This window comes from Panthera uncia, chromosome E1 (genome assembly GCF_023721935.1).
Source record: "Panthera uncia isolate 11264 chromosome E1, Puncia_PCG_1.0, whole genome shotgun sequence".
Taxonomy (NCBI): domain Eukaryota; kingdom Metazoa; phylum Chordata; class Mammalia; order Carnivora; family Felidae; genus Panthera; species Panthera uncia.
In genome coordinates, this window is record NC_064814.1 from 61,000,749 (window position 1) to 61,020,441 (window position 19,693).

At 52.2% G+C, this 19,693-nt stretch overlaps 2 protein-coding genes across 4 annotated transcripts in view; one reads left to right on the plus strand and one right to left on the minus strand.

The window, feature by feature from the left end:
- UBN1 (ubinuclein 1) overlaps nt 1-12,105 on the plus strand; it is a 38,300-nt gene extending 26,195 nt beyond the window's left edge. Inside the window, exons 13-18 of one of the 3 annotated variants that reach the window (XM_049637466.1) lie at nt 2,903-2,953; nt 3,048-3,090; nt 4,250-5,572; nt 6,980-7,223; nt 7,506-7,595; nt 9,891-12,105. In XM_049637466.1, the coding sequence (XP_049493423.1) occupies nt 2,903-2,953; nt 3,048-3,090; nt 4,250-5,572; nt 6,980-7,223; nt 7,506-7,595; nt 9,891-9,940 (1,801 nt within the window). In that variant the 3' untranslated portion in view covers nt 9,941-12,105. Of the gene's footprint in view, nt 1-2,902; nt 2,954-3,047; nt 3,091-4,249; nt 5,573-6,979; nt 7,224-7,505; nt 7,596-9,890 lie in introns of those variants that run through there. The other 2 variants (XM_049637467.1, XM_049637468.1) reach the window with 2 other exon arrangements.
- The window catches only part of PPL (periplakin), a 47,456-nt gene continuing 39,283 nt past the window's right edge, over nt 11,521-19,693 (minus strand). Inside the window, exons 18-22 of the mRNA XM_049637465.1 lie at nt 18,555-18,705; nt 17,721-17,804; nt 16,944-17,060; nt 16,368-16,460; nt 11,521-15,751 (exon numbers count right to left, since the gene is read on the minus strand). Coding sequence (XP_049493422.1) covers nt 13,088-15,751; nt 16,368-16,460; nt 16,944-17,060; nt 17,721-17,804; nt 18,555-18,705 — 3,109 coding nt within the window. The 3' untranslated portion in view covers nt 11,521-13,087. The remainder of the gene's footprint in view (nt 15,752-16,367; nt 16,461-16,943; nt 17,061-17,720; nt 17,805-18,554; nt 18,706-19,693) is intronic.

Sequence of the window (19,693 nt, forward strand, 5' to 3'; positions counted from 1 at the left end):
TATATATACACGTATACGTATATATGTATATATACGTATACGTATATATACATATATACGTATACGTGTATATATATATGTATACGTATATATATATTTTAAAATCTTTATTTATTTTGAGAGAGAGAGAGAGAGAGCGCGTGCGCATAAGCAGGGGGAGGGGCAGAGAGAGAACAGGAGACAGAGAATCTCCAGCAGGCTCCATGGAGCCTGATGCAGGGCTCAATCTCATGACTGTGAGATTGTGACCTGAGCTGAAATCAAGAGTTGGATGCTTAACCAACTGAGCCACGCAGGCATCCCCATCTGGGAGTATCTTAGTATTTCTCCCACTTTTGAAGGACAGCTTTACTGGATTTGGATTCTGGTCTGACCTTCTCTTTTAGCACTTTGATGTTTATTTTTATTTTTAGGACAATTCGAGAGACAGAGTGCAAGCAGCGGAGGGGCAGACAGAGGGAGACACAGAATCTGAAGGGGCTCCAGGCTTTGAGCTGTCAGCCCAGAGTCTGACGCGGGGCTCGAACTCACAAACTGCAAGATCATGACCTGAGCTGAAGTCGACGCTTAACCAACTGAGCCACTCAGGCGCCCCCTCTTTTAGCACTTTGAATATATTAGCTCACTATCTTCTGGACTCCCAAGCTTATGCTGAGAAATCTGTTGATAATTTAAATGATGATTTACTTCTCTCTATGGGTTTTGAAGATTCTGTCTTTGTGTTTTAAAAGTTCAATTATAGGGGCGCCTGGGTGGCTTAGTCAAGTGTCAACTCTTGATTTTGGCTCATGTCATGATCTCATGGTTCAGGACATTGAGCCCCCTCATAGGGCTCTGCACTGACATCATGGCTCTTGCTTGGGCTTCTCTCTTTCCCTCTCTCTCTCTGCCCCTCCCCTGCTCATGCGCAGGCGCTCTCTCTCTCTCTTTCGAAATAAATAAAACTTTAGAAAAAAAAGTTTGATTATATTGCTTTGTGTGGGGTTCATCTTGGAGTTCTTCGAGCTTCTTGGATTTTTATGTTCATCTCTTTCATGAGATTTTGGGAGTTTTTAGCCAGTTTTTGTCCACTATTCTCTCTGCCCTTTGCTCCCTCTTCTTCTTCTGGGACTTGTACAGTGTGTGGTGTGCATTCTTCTCCAAGTGATGGTGTCCCACACGTCTCCTACGCCCTGTTCACTTTTCTTCAGTCTTTTTTCTCTCTGTTCCTCAGCCTTGGCGATTTCCATTGTCCTCTATTCAAATTTGTGAATTTTTTCTTCTGCCTGCTCACATCTGTGTTTGAACATCTCCAGGGAATTTTTTGTTTCAGTTATTACACTTTAAAGCTCCAAAATCTCTTTTTGATTTCTTTTTAGGTTTTCCATCTCTTTATTTCCATTTTGTTCACACATCCTTTTTTTAATTTCTTGGGAGCATGCATCACCTCACATAGTAACAATTCTTCTTTTCTTTTCTTGGACGAGAACTCTTATAAGATCAACTCGGCAACTTTCAAATTTACAATTCAGTATTGGTAACTGTGGTCACTTTTCTGTTTATTGATTTTATTTTTGTGAATGTTGTGGGTGGTCTCAGTGCCAGGGAGCAGCCTGCGGTGTGAACTTTCTTCCCAGGTCTTGGCCAAACCCTTCCTTGGACTTGTATAGTCACTTTCTCATTTTTCCCCATATATGCAGTTGTTTTGAATGTTCTGGTTTTTAATGTCTGTCTCCTAAAAGCGGGAAAGTGAATAAGTGAAGCGGGGACAAAGGGCACTGGTTTTTCAAATCCCCTGGAAGTCACCTCAGCCAGAGGGGCAGGGGCGTGCAACAATGGTTGGTAGAAGGGGACAGCAGTGGCTGCCCACCTCTTTGCACCTCTGTGATGAAAAGCAGCAATTAGCAGCCGAAGCAGAGATTTCGCCATTAGTTGAAGGACAGGGTCCTTTTTGCCTGCCCTACTTCCCACAAGCTGCGTGCAAGCTGCTGCAGGAACATGTGTATACCTCCCTGCCGTGGGGTTGGGGTCAGGAGGCTGCATCTGTGCTAAGGGCTGAAATTGACAGCAGTTTACCCTCCAGGCCTTTCCCCCCCCCCCCCCCCCCCCCCCACTCCCAGCCCCCCATGGTAAGCCTTCAACACACTCTAGCGTTCCCAAATAGTTCCTTTAGACAGATTGTGTTATTAGTGCAGTTGCTGTCCAGGAGGGTGGACAGTTTCTGGCGCTTCCTACTCCACCACCTTCCCAGAGTTCAAGTCATGGAACTTCCTCTCCTTGTCTCTGTACCTTCTTTAGGTGGAATTGCTCTTCTCTCTTTACAGATTGAATTTCTTTCTTTTCTTTTTTTTTTTTTTTTTTAATGTTTATTTTTGAGAGAGCGTGTGCATATGCAGGGAAGGGGCAGAGAGAGGAAGACAAAGGATCCTAAGTGGGGTTTGTGCGCTGACAGCAGAGAGCCTGATGTGGGCCTTGAACTTACAAGCCAAGGTCACTCATGATCCATAAAGTCTGATGCTTAACCTACTGAGCCACCTAGGCATCCCTGTGAAAGCGCATAGGGAGGGTCACAAAGAAAATTTTGTTGTGTTTTCCTGGGAAAAGACATGCTGTGGGTCACTCCACATTTGACCTTTGGAAGGGGTAAGACTCAGCAATAAGGAAAGCACTGCTGTGTCTAGGGGAAAAATCCTATGAGAAATATTGGGGCAGAGCTATAGCTTTTTTGGGTCACTCCTAGACTCTTCGCTTTTGAATGGCCAGTGTGGCTACTTTAGATTCTCTCACTAGGAATCAAGCTCCCCGGTCCACTGATATTTAAGGCATAATAGCCACTGGGTACCAGGGGTGGTAGGAAAGCTCTAGAAGAAGAGTGCCTGCTTTCAGGGAGCTTGAGCAAACCATCCAGTGTTCTCTATTTCAGGACTCTGTTTAAGGAGAGCAGACGAGGCCATGGGCACCTGACATCAATCCTGTGAGTCCGTGTTTTCTCTTCCCAGGACTACTATTATTTTCATCTCCTTTGTGGATCTCCTCTAAACCTTTTCTGTGTTCATTCCTTTTACTAGGGCCAAAAAGAAAGTAATGGCCTCATCCAAAATCAAGATGAAGGTGAGTCAGCCTGCTCTGGTCATGTACCATTCTCCATCCTCCAGCCATGCACGTGAAACCTGTCAGTTGACCATAGCAACTTGTCGAGCTTTGCTGGACTGGGAGGCAACTCTCCAGGATGGCATTCTTGAGGTTATACCAAGAGGCAGCCTGCCCCACTACAGGTGCCGGAGGTTGGCAGGCTAGAGACCTGAGCTGGGCCACATAATATCTTCCTGCCTTAGTTCTAAGAGATCGTACCCACCTGGCCAGTTCCTGGGGGTGGTGGTGAGATTTAGTGAGGTCTCCCGACCGCCCTCTGAGGAGTGAAAAGCCCCTGCAGATGCTCAGGTCTTGCAGCATGGTGGTAGATTTTTCATGGAAGAACACTGCCAGCTAAGTGGTGAGCCTGGAGGAAGCTGGCTTTGTTGCATTTGCCTGGCAGAGATGGAGGGAAGTACAGTGGGTAGAGAGCAGAGACCGAGAACCATCTCAGGCATTGCAGAAACCTCTCAGTGTAGTAAAAATTGCTATTGTGCCAAAATTTTTATCAGTTCCTGTGCCCTTAACACACCTAGTCCACGGGAGTAAGCTGTGCAGATTCTGTATTCCCAAGTATCTGTTGAGCTCCTTCGGTGTCTCAGACACATGGCAATAAGCACTCAGGATGTGGCATTAATGAGGTAGACACTGTTCCTGCTCCCGTGACAGGACTTTTCCTTTGCGCCCAGCTGAAGAGACAGGTGCTAGAGAAGATCAGGGAGGAAGAGAAAGCTAATTCAAGGCAATTCTCATGCCATGCCTCATTTTCTGAGTGCAGCTGGGAGCACTCTGAGACCATGTGAGGCCAACAGGGAGAGAGCATCTCTTGCTCAAGTGTTATACTTTTTCAGAAACAGAATAAGAGTTTCTTTGTGGATGGATGTGTACTTAACAAGAAAGCATGCTTGGTAAGCCAGACCCAGCCAGCCAGACATGAGCCAGAGAGGGCGAAGGGGTAGCAGCATTTTCAAGTGCAAGCAGGCATGGCAGCTACTCTGCTCCTCCCCTGTTTTGTGACCGTGCAGGAAAGCCTGGGTTTTGGGGGCCTGTGGTGCTCTTACATTTGCATCCTCACCACAGGGCCAGCATTGGCATCTTTGGACATTTCTAACCATTGGAAATTTCTACTTTCCTTTAGGAATCCTCTTCTAAGCCTGACAAAAAGGTTTCCGTCCCATCAGGTCAGATTGGTGGCCCCCTGGCTTTGCCTTCAGAACACGCGGGAGGAGGCCTGAGCATTGGGACCACAAACAGGGAGCTCTCATCCCAGGCATCTGGCAGCCTTGCTAATCCTGCTCCTATCAACCTTGAGGACTCGTTGGACGGAGACTTGATCCGTAATTCAGCCTCCTCATTGGAGGTTGTGTCCAAGGAACTGGCTGTGCTGAATAGCAGAGCAGCTGGGAGCTCTGAGTTCACATTGCCTGCACCCTCGAAAGCACCCGCAGAGAAGATCGTAGGCGTCGTATGTACAGACGAGAAGAGGAACTTTCCGAAGCCCAACCCTTCCGCCCCATCGCCTTCTAGTTCTCTGCAGTCTCCCCTCAATTTTCTAGCTGAACAGGCTTTGGCACTGGGGCAGTCCTCTCAGGAGAAAAAACCGGAGAGTTCTGGCTACAAAGAGCTGTCCTGTCAGGCTGCGCTCAGCAAGGGCCTGCCGGAAGCGCACCAGTCCAAAGCAAAGCACCACGGCTTGCCACGGACGTCTCACACACCCCAGGCGGCAGCTGCTGTGCCCGGCCCCCAGGTGAAAGTGTTTCACGCGGGTGCTCAACAGCAGAAGAGCTTCACCCCCCCAGCTCCTTTTGTCAATAAGCTCCAGGGCCCAAAGCCTTCCTCCCCACAGTGCCATCGTTCCCTCCTCCAGCTTGTGAAGACAGCAACCAAAGGCCAGAGCTTCCATCCCTCCACGCCGGCCTCTTCAGGAGGCCCCCCGGTCTCCAGCAGCACCTCTCATAAGACCCCAGCCTCATCCTCCACTGCCCCAAGCCATCCAGCAAAACAGCACTCCGCTGGCTCTTCAGGGCCGTCTTACAAGAATAGTCCCTTTGCCAGCTCTGTCTCTAAACATGGGGTTTCTTCTGGCAGCAGCTCTTCCTCTGGAGGAACACCAGTCCAGACCTCTACTTCCGGGAACCTGCTCCCTGGCGTACAGCCTCCCTCCGCAGGACAGTCTGCCAGCAGACCCGTCCCAGCCTCTGCAGTGAAAAAACCACCCGTTTCCCAAAAGCTGACCCTGGTGGCCCCTCCGGGTGGTCCAAATGGAGACTCCAGTGGTGGGACCCAGGGAGTGGCAAAGCTACTGACCTCCTCCCTGAAGTCCAGCGCAGTTAGCAGCATGACATCGTCTACCTCCTTGCCAGTGAGTGTCCTGGCACAGCAGTCCGCCCCTCGTGGGTCTTGTGGACAGGGCCGCTTGCCTTGCCCTGGTCGGAGAGAGAGATCCGACACTGAAGGTCAGGTAGGAATAGTGAGCCCGGAAACTGGAAGGAGGCCTGGGCTTCCTGTTTGTAGGTTTTTGCTTTTCTAGTGGTAGGAATCCCGGGAGAGCTGGAAACTTCTCCTGAGGATGAGCAGAGGGAAAGGACTGGTTTGCCAGAGGTGCTATGATCCTGAGTGGCACAGAATGAGCCACAAATCTCTTTTCACATTTCATAGCCTCCTATTTGTCTATCTCTCAAAACAAGTAAATGAAAATGGCATCATCTCTCAACTCATCAGTTTTGTGGAGATGTTCATGTCCCAGGAAATCAGTAACTTGTAAGAGTGATTCCCTTTTGGTTGGATTTTAAAGGACTCTGCAGGTCAGATAAAGGCAGTTTGACAGAGTCCAATGGTTGATGAGGCTTGCCGGTAGGTAATTACAGGAAGTTTGGATGCAGGCTGGGGAAATGAGAGAGCAATTGTTTTCATGTTTCCAACATAGAAAATGACTCTGTTGTTACAAAGACAAAACTATAGAAAGGTATGTACAGCAGGATCTCACCTACCTCTACCCTGGCACCACCCCTGCAAGCTGTGTTGCTTAGCTGTGTTCCTTAGTTTCCAGGGTTTTCCCATCTCTTTATAAAGACAAAGGTCAAAACATACAAATATGTATGTGTGTATGTTTAATGTACATACATACGAACACACTGGTGTTTGTGTGTACCTACATCTGTGGATGTTTGCGTAAGATGGTCTTCCTTTCTTACACAAAGGAGTAATTTATACTTGGTTTTTTAAATTTTTTTTTTTTAACGTTTATTTATTTTTGAGACAGAGACAGAGCATGAGTGGGGGAGGGTCAGAGAGAGAGAGGGAGACACAGAATCCGAAACAGGCTCCAGGCTCTGCACTGTCACCACAGAGCCCAATGCGGGGCTCGAACTCACAGACTGTGAGATCATGACCTGAGCTGAAGTTGGACGCTTAACCAACTGAGCCACCCAGGCGCCCCTATACTTGGTTTTTTAAATGAACATGGTCCTGGGAGCCATTCCATGCCAGTTTTTTTTTTAATTTGTTTTTGAGAGAGACTGAGTACGGGGGGGGGGGGGGGGGGGGGGGGGGGGGGACACAACCTGAAGCAGGCTCCAGGCTCTGAGCTGTCAGCACTGAGCCTCATGTGGGGCTCGAACCCACAAATCGTGAGATCATGACCTGAGCCGAAGTCGGACCCTTAACCGACTGAGCCACCCAGGTGCTCCTCTCCGTGCCAGTTTAGAGTCCATCCTCTTCCTTCCTTTGAGGGCAGCAGTGCAGGGGCTGCATTCACAAGGGGTGGTGTACAAGCGGGTCCCTGCCCTGCACGTCCATCCCCAGCTTTGGTTTGTGAGTGAGCTTTGAACAGTGTTGGTGCTCTGACCGTGCTGTGTTTCCTCCCCAGAAAGGAACGAGTGGGGCTGTGCTGCTGGCCAGCTCCTCGCCCTTAAATCTGCTGTCTGCGTCCTACAAGTCTGGCAGCCCGAAGCTGCCTGGGGCCATGAACTCCAACTCCCTAGGGATCATCTCCCAGTTTCCTCTCCATGTGGTATCCTTCAGCGCCGAGTCCTCTGCCAAAGCAGGGGTTTCCAAGGATGCCATCGTCACGGGTCCTGCCCCTGGGACGTTCCATCACGGCCTCAACCATAGTAAGTGCTTCTCTCCTTGTCTCCTTGTGCTGGATGGACAGAAGGTTCCCCACTGCCTGTGCTGATTGATGAGTTCTGTTGTTGTGTGCTGGGTTCCTGTGTTTGTCTGGTGTGTGACCCTGGGCAGTGTTCCTGGGAACCGTGCTGAGCCCCCTCCCCTTGGGGTTCTGACCCAGAACCAGTCCAGTAGGTTGTCTGGGCTCTCGACCACTGAAGCATCTTTTCTGTTCCTGTCTTCAATGTGTGTGTTTTGTTCTTTTCTCCCCTCCTGTTTGCTCTCAGGTCTCCTGGCTGGCTTGCACTCCAGCCCGCCCCGTGCAGCGCCTCTCCCACACGCTGCCGTGTCCACTCACGTCCCGCAGAGTCTGCCAGGTAATTGCCAGGTGGTCAGAGTGCCACATGCACCACGCGGCATTCTGCTCTCCACTCGTTCAGATGCCTTGTCTGCTGCCAGGGAGTTCAGTGTCTTCTACTTGTTGTCACTGTGTTGTCCTGGTTTGTCCTTGAAGGCTCTGGCTCTTTGGGGACTCCGAGAGATCAACATAGGCTTCCACTTTGGAATTTCCCCTCATTCTCCACTTGGATTGCCACTGGGTCGGCCTTACCCTGTGTGCTCACAGGGGAGGCAGTGATGGCCTGTATTCAAAGCAGGGGAATTCCCTTAGCGAAACTTGGTGCTTATGTTGGTGCTCATTTCCAAGGGTTAATTGGGGAACTGAAAAGTGTTCAGTTAAGTTGCTCTACCTTCCAGGTGCTGCAGCTAACAGAAAGCTCTCAAGGCTTTATTTGCTTGTTTGTTTAGAGAGAGAGAGAGGGAGGGAGGGAGAGTGTGAGGGTGAGAAAGTCACCTGGGGGAAGGGCAGAGAGAGAGGGACAGAGAGAATCCCAAGCAGGCTCTTTGCTGTCAGCATGGAACCAGATGCGGGGCTTGATCCCATGAACCCTGAGATCATGACCCGAGCTGAAATCAAGCATCAGAGGCTTAATGGGGTGCCTAGGTGGCTCAGTCAGTTACGCATCTCCCTTTTTGGTTTAGGCCCAGGTCATGATCTCATGGTTAGTGAGTTTGAGCCCCGCATCAGGCTTTGTGATGATGGTGTGGAACCTGCTTCAGATTCTCTCTGTCCACTTCTGCGCCTCCCCAACGTGGGCTCGCTCTCTCACTCGCTCTCAAAAATAAATTAAAAAAAATTAAAAAGAGTTGGACTCTTAACTGACTGAGCCACCCAGGCACCGTAAAAAGTGCTTAAAGCTTTATGTGAAAGGGAGAGCCCAATGGTGAGGTTTTAGGAGGGACCCTTACCTGTGCTGCCACAAAGTGTGCCCAAGGGAGCAGCCTTCGGTTGAGTTCAGGGGTGAAAACAGACATTCAGGAACACAGCTGGGCAGTGTTCCTTTTCTTTTCCTGCTTTTCATCTCCATAGAGCAGTGGTTTTCAGAAAAGGGTGTGGTATTGCTGTGAGAAGGCAGCTGGAACCTGATTCTTGAGTACACCTCATGGGACCCTGGTGCGCAGGCTCACCAGGTCTTGGTTTTGGCTTCCTGCTCTTATTATGCTAGACCTGCTCCAGAGGGGACCAGGGAGGCTGCACCGGTCAGGCGAGAGCCATTCTGCAGGATGCTGAGGCTGGGGTAGCCCTGGTGTGCGGGTACCGGGGTGGGAGTTAGGGAGCTGCCTGGCTGGGCATGCCTGTGGCCTGATGTTTCTGAGTGTAAGCTCCTCCACGTTTGCTGTGGGTCCCTGACCCCCTGGCCCGAGGCTGACATATTCCTAGTGAATGCTGGAGGCTTTTGCCTGTAAGAATGGATTGAAGATTTGTAAGGTGGAAATTTTGCTTCTTTAGAGAAAAGAACTGAGGCTAAGCCTGTGTGAACAAGGGCTCTGTTTTCCTCTAGGGAAGCGGTAGCTGCAGGGGACTCACCTCACAAACTGGTGGCTGCTACTGTAGCTAACAGGGTAATGCGGGGTCACAGAACCACCTAGCCAAGACCTAGGTTTGAAAGATAGTCCTGCCTCTGCTTGCTTTCAGGAACGTCACACTTTGAAACAAAGAAAATAATTTAAGAGCCATTGGAAACATGACTGTTGGCCTGTGGTATTTTCAGTGCCAAAAAAAAAAAAAAAGGGAAAGTGCTTTTTTGTACCATTTCTCCATTTCTGTCTCCTTTACACCTTCTTCAGGTTGGAGGATTCCATTGAGTGGTTGTAAATGGAAAGCTGTGTGACTGCGTCTGCTTTTTGCTCTCTTTCCCGTGCAGACTCGGAACGCTAGCTTCTTAGCCCCTTGAGCTGGTTTCGTAGGACCTGAGGATTCTGATGGTGAGAGAGTCTCATAGCTGTTTGAGTGCAGCACAGTCTTGGGACCTCACACAGAGCCTAGCCCGCCAGGGGACTTTGGTGGCGGCCGAGAACACACGCACTCCCGTGGCAGGCATGCGTCGGGCCCCTGCCTTCTGGTGCTCCGAGTGCCGTGCACACTGCAGGCTACTGCAAGCAGCAGTGCACTCAGCCTCCATCAAGGGTTTTTGGGTTCGTCTGAGCCTTGGAACACTCAGCTTTCAGGGGCTTTTGCTAGTTAAGTGATCCCCTTGAATTTTTGTTGTTGGCGCCTTAAGGGAATCCAAGATCCTGAAAGACTTGTGTTGTTTTTGCTTATTTTTTTCCAGATGCTTCTCAGCTTCATGGAAAAGGGCCTGGTGTACCACGGAAATTGTGACCTCTGCAGAGGAAAGGCCCGACTCACTTAGGTCTGGGTGGAAGCTGACCAAGTAGGTCTCAGAAACTGGATAATCACTATGCTCTTTCTGCCAATTGGTTTCCTTCTGGCGAAGGTGTGAGTGCTGAGTGGAGTGTCTCTTGGCACTGTGATGTGCCTTCAGTGAGGGGAGCAACCCTGGGCTTCTCTGTGGAGGCACTGACTGGCCTGGTGCCCCGGGCCCCGTGGCTCTGTCATGGACAATCGTTGGAGGGGCAGCTCTGGGCTGGGGCGTGTGGTGGGTCTTGTAAGAAGCTGTGGTGTCAGGGCAGAGCAGGGCGCACCTGTTTGAAACCTGCCTGACCCCCTGGCATTTGGTCAGAGTACCTCCTGGTGCCCTACTGATCAGGGACCCCTGGCCACAGTGGGATCCCCGATGGTCATGGTGTCCGTCCCATCCTCAGGCTGTGTGCTCAACAGGACAAAAACCCAGGCTGACACACAGCTGGGAGACTTACCTTGTCTTTTTGAAAAATACTCAGAACACCTAACGTGTGCTCATTGTGTTGGGGGCCAGCTTCTCTGCTGAACATGACAATGAAGCTCTTTCAGAGAAAAGACTTTTGTAGATTCAACAGTTGTGACAGGATTTTTAAAAACACTTATTTTGGTCCAGATTTCATCATTACCATTAATGCATTGGATAGAATGCATGTCATATTCTAGTAAGACATAATTCCAGTGCCTTTATGGTGGAGCAGAATTAGACACACGTCCATTCGGCCTTCTGAGTGGATTTCAGATGAAGACTTTTTTAAAAGATATGTCTGTATTTAAGACATAGCCAGTTTGAGTTTTTTACAGTTGCACATCCTAATCTGCCATCCTGACTTGAAGGTCATCTGGGCCCCCAGACCCCAGGTCCCAGTATAGCCAGGGCCCCCGTTTTGTTTTTTCAGAGTTCATTCAGGTGGACTGAAGAGCCCCAAAGCCCTTCATCTCTGAGGGCCAAGGATATGAGGGGCTCCAAGTCAAAGACATTCCAGTTTGTTTTATTTAGAAACCATTCTCAGGCAGAGCTGCAGGAACAGGCCCCTGTGAAGCATCTGCCATGTAGAAACAGGCCTTGACGTCCTGGGGCTCTCCGGGCAGCAGGGCTGTGCGCGGACTTGAGGGCGGTGCGCTGATGAGCTGGGAGAGCGCGCCGGAGACAGGCCAGGACAGCGGCCCTGGAGCGCATTCAGCCAGCGGCTGCTTCACACGGATGTCTAGGGCACTTGCCTGTCCTGTGAAGTGTGTCCCACAAGGCCTATCTGAACTGACTGCTTCAGCTAAGTGATTGCAAATATGTTAAGAGTCAACAGCCTCCTCAGAATGTACACCTGTGTGGAGACACAGGCAGCTCTCTTGGTTCCTGCCTTCCAGGGTACAGTGCTCAGTAACTCACAGTTATGCAGAGGTTTGCCCCGTTTCCAACGGGGCAAGACCTCACTCAGTTATCCGGCTAGGCCTCTGCATTTTTTTTTTTTTTTTTTTTAAATGTAAGAACCAACGTGTTTCACATCTGGCTAAAGTGGATAAGTGGATTCCTTATCCCTTCATTATATTTTTTTTTTTTTTTTTTTTGCAACTTGGGTTTCCAGTTTGTTTACAGAGTAGTCTTAGGTAGTAGCAAAAGAGCCAAAGAAGAGATTTGTATCGCTGAGCTCAGAGCCGTGCAGAGGCCTTCCGTGAACACTGAGCAGTGGGAACTCTCCAGGCTTCTTGGCCCAAGAACACCCAGGGTCCCTTCCCTGCAGCGCTCGCACCCTCCTCCCCACGTACCATTGAGTGTGCAGCTGGAGCTGAAAACCCTCATTTTTAGGAATCTAGTGATGCCTCTTGCCTCAGGGAAACGTTTCTTTGATGGGGAGTTTACGAGATTTCTTTTTCTTCTTTATGCTTTATTTGTGGTAATGAAAGAGTGAATGACCTAAACAGCCATGGCTGGGCAGACGGGCTGGCAGAGCGGGCTCCCCGGGGTCTGGGGCTGCGGCGCTGCGGGGCTTTCCTTGGAGCAGCCGTTCCTTAGGTGTGAGAGGGGCTGTGGCTTTTGTGCGGTGCGACGATGTTGGTGTTGGGGGGTGGTGTGAAAATTGTTAATCTTGTATAAAGCAACTCAATAAATTGTTTCAAGGTTTCCAAAACATCATTTCTCCTTCTTTTTACCATATTTGAGCCAATTTTTCCTCCCCTAAGAGCTGGTGTATGTGGAATATCCCTTTTGGCCAAAAGCCAAGAGGAGCAGGGGAAATAATTAAGCTTCGCATGCAAAAGAAGAAACGCCATGAAGATAGAATCAAGCCACCCAGGTGTTTATTTTGCACTAGAAATAGAATCCCTAATCCCATTTTCTTCCATAATACGTGAGATAACACAGAACATAAAATTCATCTGGTGAAGAATCAAATGTGTAGCATACCCAAATACCAGTGAGCTAACACACAAGACTTGTAAGGCACTGAAACTAAGGCTAACAGCAACACAGTCCATCATGAAAATATTTTGAGAACCACAATACATTTTCTGATGGTGGACAGTCTGGCTGACAGTTAACCTTCACTCTAGCACCGAAGGCCATACACTGTTCTGGTTTCTTTGCGCCTCTTCTGGCACAGAGCCCAGATCTCTGTCACCAGGAGGCTTCTGACAGAAAGTGGGCTCTCAGCCAGAATCCTGGGGGGGGCCACGAGTGCAGGTTGGCAGCCGTGAGGGGCCCAGTCCGTTGGTATACCTACACGTGTGTGGAAGGGAGGCCTTTCTGCCCTGGGGCGCCTCCACGTGGGGTGTGAAGGCCGGAGCGTGGAGTGGCTCGTCCGCCTCGGTCGTCATGGCTTTAGTTTCTTGGGTCGTTTCCAGGTGTCACACGAAGAGTCTACTGATGGAAATGTGTGGGAAAAGGGACAGAAGAGGGGCATTGTGGTTGTCCGATCATCAGAGGATGAAGCGGGTCCCTCACCCAGGGTGCATGACCACGAGAAGGGCTTGGGTGACGGGCTTGGGTGACGGGCTCAGCTCTGCACAGGTTCAGAGCCCGCACAGGGCCACGGAGGAGAAGACCCAGTGGTTCTGGGTGGGAGCCAGCTGGCCAGCTGGCTGCTTCCAAGAAGGTGGAGGGCCGGGCTGGGCCTACTTCTGCCCGGACACCAGGACGGCCAGCTCCTGGATGGACATATCCTTGTTGACGTAGCGCTCGTACTGAGCCTGGGTCAGCCGTCCTTTCTGCAGCGCCTCTTCAATGGAGAACTTCCTGCCAGACTTCCTGTCGTGGATCACGGAGGACTCCCCGCTGGGACCCTTCACCGAGATTTCCTCCCAGTCACACTCCTGGCTCCTGAGTTTCACGAACATGTTCCAGTCGATGAGGCCGGCCCGATGGGCTTCCTCTGGGGACAGCTCCCGGCCCGTGTCGGGGTCGATGACCACGATGGAGCGCCGCAGGTGGTTCTCTCTCTGCTCCCTCTTGACAGCCACGGAGCCCAGGCGCTTCTGCAGCTCGTCGATCTCCAGGTCTTTGTCTTTGGAGAGCCTCTTGAGGTCGTCCAGCTCTCTCTCCAGGGACCACAGCCTGGAGTCCAGGTTCGTCCCCGAGTCCGCCGTGCTGGTGGTTCTCAGGTCTCGGGTTTCTGTTGCTGCCATTTCCATTTCTGACTGGAGCCTCCGGGTCTCGAGCTGCAGGCTCTGCCGCTCCAGCTGCAGCCTGTGGTTTTCCTCCCTGAGGAAGTCCAGCTCCTTGGACGACTTGGAGTTACAGAACTCCAGCTCCGACAGCTTGGCTTCCAGCCGACTCACTTCTGCATCCAGTTCCCTCTTGCTCCGGCTCTCCTCCTCCAGGCTGCTCCTGAGCTTCTGGATCTCTTGTTCAGTGTCGCCCTTCTCCACCTGGACGCTTTCAGAGAAGACCACCTTCTCCTTGACCTCCATCTTCTCCAGGTTGACGAGCTGCTGCGTCAGGGTCTCGAGCTCACTCTCCAGGACCTGCCGCCGGTGCCTTTCTTCCTCCAGCTGGACTTTGAGCAGAGAGTGCTCCCGGGCCTGCTGCGGGTCCTGCTGCAGCACCACCTTCTGCTTGAGGGTCACCTTCTCCCGGGCCTCCGCCTCCTCCTTCTCCAGGTTGGCCAGCCGCTGCTTCAGGCGCTGCACCTCCAGCTCGGCCTCCCTGCGCGCCTGCCGCTCGCGGTCCAGCTCCTCGAGCTGGCGCTCCAGCTCTGCGCGCCGGCGCTGCAGCCGCCGCAGCTCCCCACGGAGGCTGTCGATCTGCCGCAGCTCCACCTCGATGCTCTCGGTGAAGGCGTTCACCTCGGCGCGCAGGCTGGGCTCCTCCTCGTACCTGACCACCTCCTGCTGGACCACCTTTTCCTTCACCTGGGACAGCTCCTCCTCTTTCTGCCTGATCTTCTCCTCCTGGGAGGCTCGCTCTCTTTGCAGATCCACTTGCTTCTTCTGTTCCTCTGAGAGCCTGGCCCGCAGAGACTCCACTTCCTCCTTGGTTTGGGGGTCTTCCTGGAACTGGAGGATCTCCTGGACCACCTCCTTGGTCTGCACCTGGGGTTTGGTGTCTTTCAGGGACTGGATCTCTTGCTTTAACTGGTAGATTTCTAAGTCGCACCTTTCAATAAGTCTCGTCTTGTCCACGATCTCCTCCCTGAGCCTCCGGAGCTCTTTCTCCATCTCGGGGTCAGTCTTGTACTTGATGACTTCCTTGGTCACCTCTTTGACCTCTACCTGGGGGCCCCTCCTCCTGAGCGCCTCCAGCTCACTCTGGTAGCTCTTCAGCTGCTCCTCGGCCCCCCGGTACTTGCGTTCCTGCTCCACGAGCTCCAGGCGGAGGTTGGCCACTTCCCTCTCTGCCTCGGGGTCCGGCCGGACAATCTCCCGCACTTTCTCCTGTACCAGCACTCGGGCATTTTCCTCCTCCAGGGCCCAAATCTTGCGAAGCAGCTCAGTCTTCTCCCTCTGGTTGGTGCGAGCCTTGGCAGCCTCGTCCTCACACTGGCGCTTGAGGTCACCGACCTCCCTCTCGGTCGCCACATCCCTTTCCACCTTGAGCACCTCCTTCACTGTGATCTTCCCCTCTGCCATGGCCCGCTCCTTCTCCAGCCTCTTCAGCTTGTCCTGGAGGAAGCTCAGCTCCTCTTCGTGCTCCTCCCTGCGCTTGCCCTCCTGCTGCCGGGCCTCCTGCAGCTGCCGGTACTCTGCCTCCAGCTGGGGGTCGTTCTGCAGTTTCACCACCTCCTTCTCGGTGACCCTCTCCTGGGCCCGCTCCTTCTCCTCGGCCAGGGCCGCGATGCGCTGCTGCAGGAGGGCTGCCTCTGCTTCCCGGGTGCCCTTCTGCCGCCTCAGCTCCTCCAGCTCCTCCCTCAGCTTCAGGACCTCGTCCGCCCGGGCTCGGTCCGGCTCGATGCGCAGGACCTCCTTGACCACGTACTCCTGCCCCCCATCCCTGGTCTCCTGCTCCAGGGCACGCAGCCGCAGCCGCAGCCCCTCCAGCTCCTCCTGCAGCAGCTGGTTCTTGTGCCGCTCCTCCACCAGGGTCCGCTGCATCTGCTGGAAGCTCTCCTCGAGTGCGGGGTCCGGCACCTTCTTCAGCACTTCCTTCTGTACCACCGCTTCCGGCGGGCTCCGATTCTGCAGGGTCTGGATCTCCTCCTGGGCGCTCTTGACCTCCTTCTCCAGCTGCTGCCTCCGCTCAGTCTCCTCCTCCAGCTCCTTCTGTACCTTCCACGTCTCCTCCACCGCGGAGCCCGGGGTGCTACCTTGCGGGGTCTCGTGGCTCGCTCCCACCTCCGGCTGCTGAGAAGGAGAAGACAGTGCATGGTTTACGTGCGGCCTGGCCTGTTCCCACCTGGTCGGGGCGCACCTCAGTCCCCCATGGAAAGGTCAGACCCTGTGACGCCCGAGGCTCCCTTGGTGTCGAGTTCACTGAGTTCCTGGGTTACTTTAGGTTTTTTTGAACAGTAAAGTAGTTGACGACCACGGCAGAGCATCCACCTCTGGTCCTGTTCCCAGAAGCTGTCGTCTTTGAGACGTACCTTTTGAGTGCATGCCACATGTTTCTTTTTCTACACAAGCGGTCGTCCCCTGTTCTGCACCCTGCTTGGTGCACTCAGTACAGACAGAGGCTTCCACGGTGGCCCTGCTTCATTTTCCACTGTATGGACAGACAGACGTGGGCTTCTGAAAACAAGCTACCTGCCCTGGGGACCCAGCAAATATTTGCTGGATGGAATACATGCTGCTCTCGTGCTCACAGAAGCGCTGGCTGGGCCACTACCTGCGCTGGTGTCGTCCGATAGCCAGGGACACTGCCACCAGTTCACGGACTGTTTTGTGGGAGCAGAATGAGCCTCATTTCTTACCTGCTGGAATAGTTGGAAGTAGAATGTCTGACCTGTAGGAGATCCATTACCTGTCTCAGGAGACTCAGGGCAAACTCCAGATTGTGAAGCCTCTGTCTGTTGATGGCGTTAACTTCAGTGAACTTGGCAGCAAGAGCCGCTTCCTACGGGAGAGCAGTCAGCAAACAGGAGTCAACAGGCTGAGCGGGAGCGAGCTGGACCGTGTTTGAAAAGTCTGGCATTTGGGGATGGAGGGTAGCTTCTGGTCTCTTGCTACCTGGAGTTGAACTATAGTCTCAGCTGGTGGAGGAACTGGATTTAGAGCATGAAGGCGAAAGTCTGCATGACCCTGAGCAGCTCTTCCTCTCGGAGCCTTCACTTACTCATACGCGGAAGGAAGTAACCCCAGCTCTCCACCTGTACTTACTTAGGAGGAGTCCTGTGGGAGCCTCCCAGATCCCTGCAGCAGGCTGTCTTTCCAGGTATATCCTCATCACTTACCCGAGAACAAGTCTACCATCTGTTCTTACCAAACCTGTCTTACCTTACCGAGCACCCAGGAGGGCTCTCGGCCCCGTTTCCCTGTTGGGGTGCATCTCAGAGGCCTGTGTGCCTTGCCTCCCCCAGGGCCCGCCTGCACCGCTCACCTCTTCCCTCACTTTGGCAGCGGGGGACTGGAGCCTGGCTCTCTTGGTGACATGGCTACTCCTTCCATTCTCCAAGTCAAGAAGGGACCTTAGTTTCTCTGCTTCTAACTCATAGTCCTGGGTGAGAGAGAGACATGGTGGAGGGCAGACAACCTCAGTAGAGACAGAAGTGTTCTTCTGCCCCTCGTAGTGGACTGCGGAGGTCTGCACGGCTGCCTACTGTAGTAACGGCCAGGAGGTGCTGACAACCATCTACATGCCGGCTGTCCAGAGCTGTGTCCCTCAACAACCCAGGACATGACAGAAAGGCGCGCAGTGCCCTCCCGCCCCAGATGGAGCCCCCTCCGGGCCCCGAGTGTGGCGCTCTGCTCTCTCCCCACAGCACTTGAGCCGGTTCTCCTGCTGCCTCGGATCCCCTTTATTCCTTTGCTGACTCCGTAATCCATCGGCCGTGTAGGGTATTTCTAGTTTTTTTCTTTTGCTATTGTGAATAATAGCTGCTGCTACGAAGATTTTTATTTATCCTCCATTGTTGTTTTGTTTTCCTTCTGGGATAAATTCTCCCTGTTAACTGCTTCAAGCAGTAGCAATCCCTTCTCTGGTGTTCAGCGTCTGGGACACACTGTTTTCCTAAAGGGCTGTGCCCGCTCCCAGGGCTGCCTGCAGTGCCCGAGGACGACCCCCCCCCCCCCCCCCAGGCCTAGCCCTTCTCTGTCCAGCCCTCCTGACAGGACGAGGCCCTGCTGTCTTGCACTCAGCAGGAGCTTCCCGGCTCACCTTGACAGCTTGCTGGTACTGCTGGGAGGAGGTGCAGACTTTCTGGACTTCCTCTTCCCTTCTTGCTATCTCATCTAGCAGGTTCTGTAAAACAACAGAGACTTTTAAAATAAAAAATTAAGAAACAAACCAACAAAAACAACCCTTGACAGAGTAGCTGGATTCCTCAGAATCTGAAATTCAACTTCTGTAGTACAAAGTTTCATGAACGGCTTCCTTGTATACAGTTGTTTGTCACAAAAGGCAATTCTCTGACCCTGTGAAGAAGGGCCAGGAAGATCATTGTCTTTGCCAGGAAACCAGTATTTACGGAGTGCTTCAAAATGTCAGGCACTCTTCTAATATCTTCGATCTCATTTTATCTTGAAGTTGTCCTGTGAGGTAAGTGCTATCATTATCTCCAGTCTACGAGTAATGAAATTGAGGCATAGTCACCTTCAGTGACTTGCCCACAAGGACATGGCCATTAGGGTTGGAACCTGAGTTTGAATCTAGGCTGTTGGGGTCCTGTGTCCCTCACTCCCAAGACACTGCTGCCTTCCAGCCAACCAGGACTCTGAACTTTGGAAACGGGATTTTTTTTTTTTTTTTTTTTTTTTTAACCACGAGGGCTCCTCATGTGTTGCTGTAGCCATTTGCTCATTCAGCCAGCCTATGTGGACTGTCCACTCTGGGCCAGGCCCTGTGCTGGGCACTGAGGCAGGAGTGAGGCCATTCTTGTTCTCAGAGTTAGGTGCTGGCAGCCAAGCAGGGCCAAGGTCTTAAGGGACCTTGCTGACCTCCAGCAGCCCCCATGCCACTGTAGACCTGTGAACACGGAGGCAACCGCCTTACCTTCTGATTCTTCAGCTTGGTCTCCATCTGGCTGAGGGTGTCTGTCTCCTGGGGCTCATAGCTGGGGATGTGGGACAAGAACTGGAGCACGTGGTCGTAGCTGCTGCGGTAGTCGTCATACGCGGCCCTGGCGTTCTGCAGGCTCTGGGCCCTGCGGAGGAAAGCCTGTCAGGCCTCTGCCACAGTCAGAAGATGCCTCCTGTCTCTTTTTAAAGAAGTCCTCTTTGCTCATGTTTTAAAAGCAGGAGGGATCAAATATAACCTAATAAAATAACCTAAACATTGCTCGAAAAGAGAGCAGTTGAGGCACCTAGGTGGCTCAGCCGGTTGGGCGTCCCACTTTGGCTCAGGTCATGATCTCACCATTCCTGAGTTCCAGCCTCACGTCGGGCTCTGTGCTGACAGCTCAGAGCCTGGAGCCTGCTTCAGATTCTGTGCCTCCCTCTCTCTCTGCCCCAACCCACTCTCATTCTGTCTGTCTCTCTCTCTCTCTCTCTCTCTCTCTCTCAAAAATAACATTAAAAAAATATTTTTTTAAAAAAAGAGAAGAGCAAACCTAAGCAGCAGTAGGAAATAACGAACAGATGCCCATGAAAGAGAAGAGCAACAGAGAGCAGTGAATTGATAGACCTCAGAAGAATTAGGAAGGAAAGAGAGGATGTATATACAAATAGAATGAGGAAAGGTACAACATCAGGAATGGGGGCGGGGGACATCCCCTCAAAAAATCAGACAATATTAAGGACAATTTTATGCCACTAAATTCAACTACGTGATGAGATGGACAAGTTCCTCGAAAAAGACACAAGCTACTGGACCTGCCTCCCAGGGCAGATGGCCCAGGAAAGTCCAATACCAATTAAAGAGGCTGAATTTGTAGTTAACATGCGACACACAAAAGCCGCTTGCAGGCCTGCATGGCTGCTCCCCTGGTGAACTGTACCCAGCACCGAAAGAAGCGGGAGCAGGATCTGTTCTACAGGAGCTCTTCCGGAAGACACAAGAGGAGGTCACACTTAGGGACTCCTGAGACCAACAGGACGTAGGACAGGAACAAGCAAGACGCGGTGTATGTGCTGTGTTGTCACTGATGTCACCGCCCCCCCCCCCCCCCCCCCCCCCCCCCCCCCCCCCCCCCC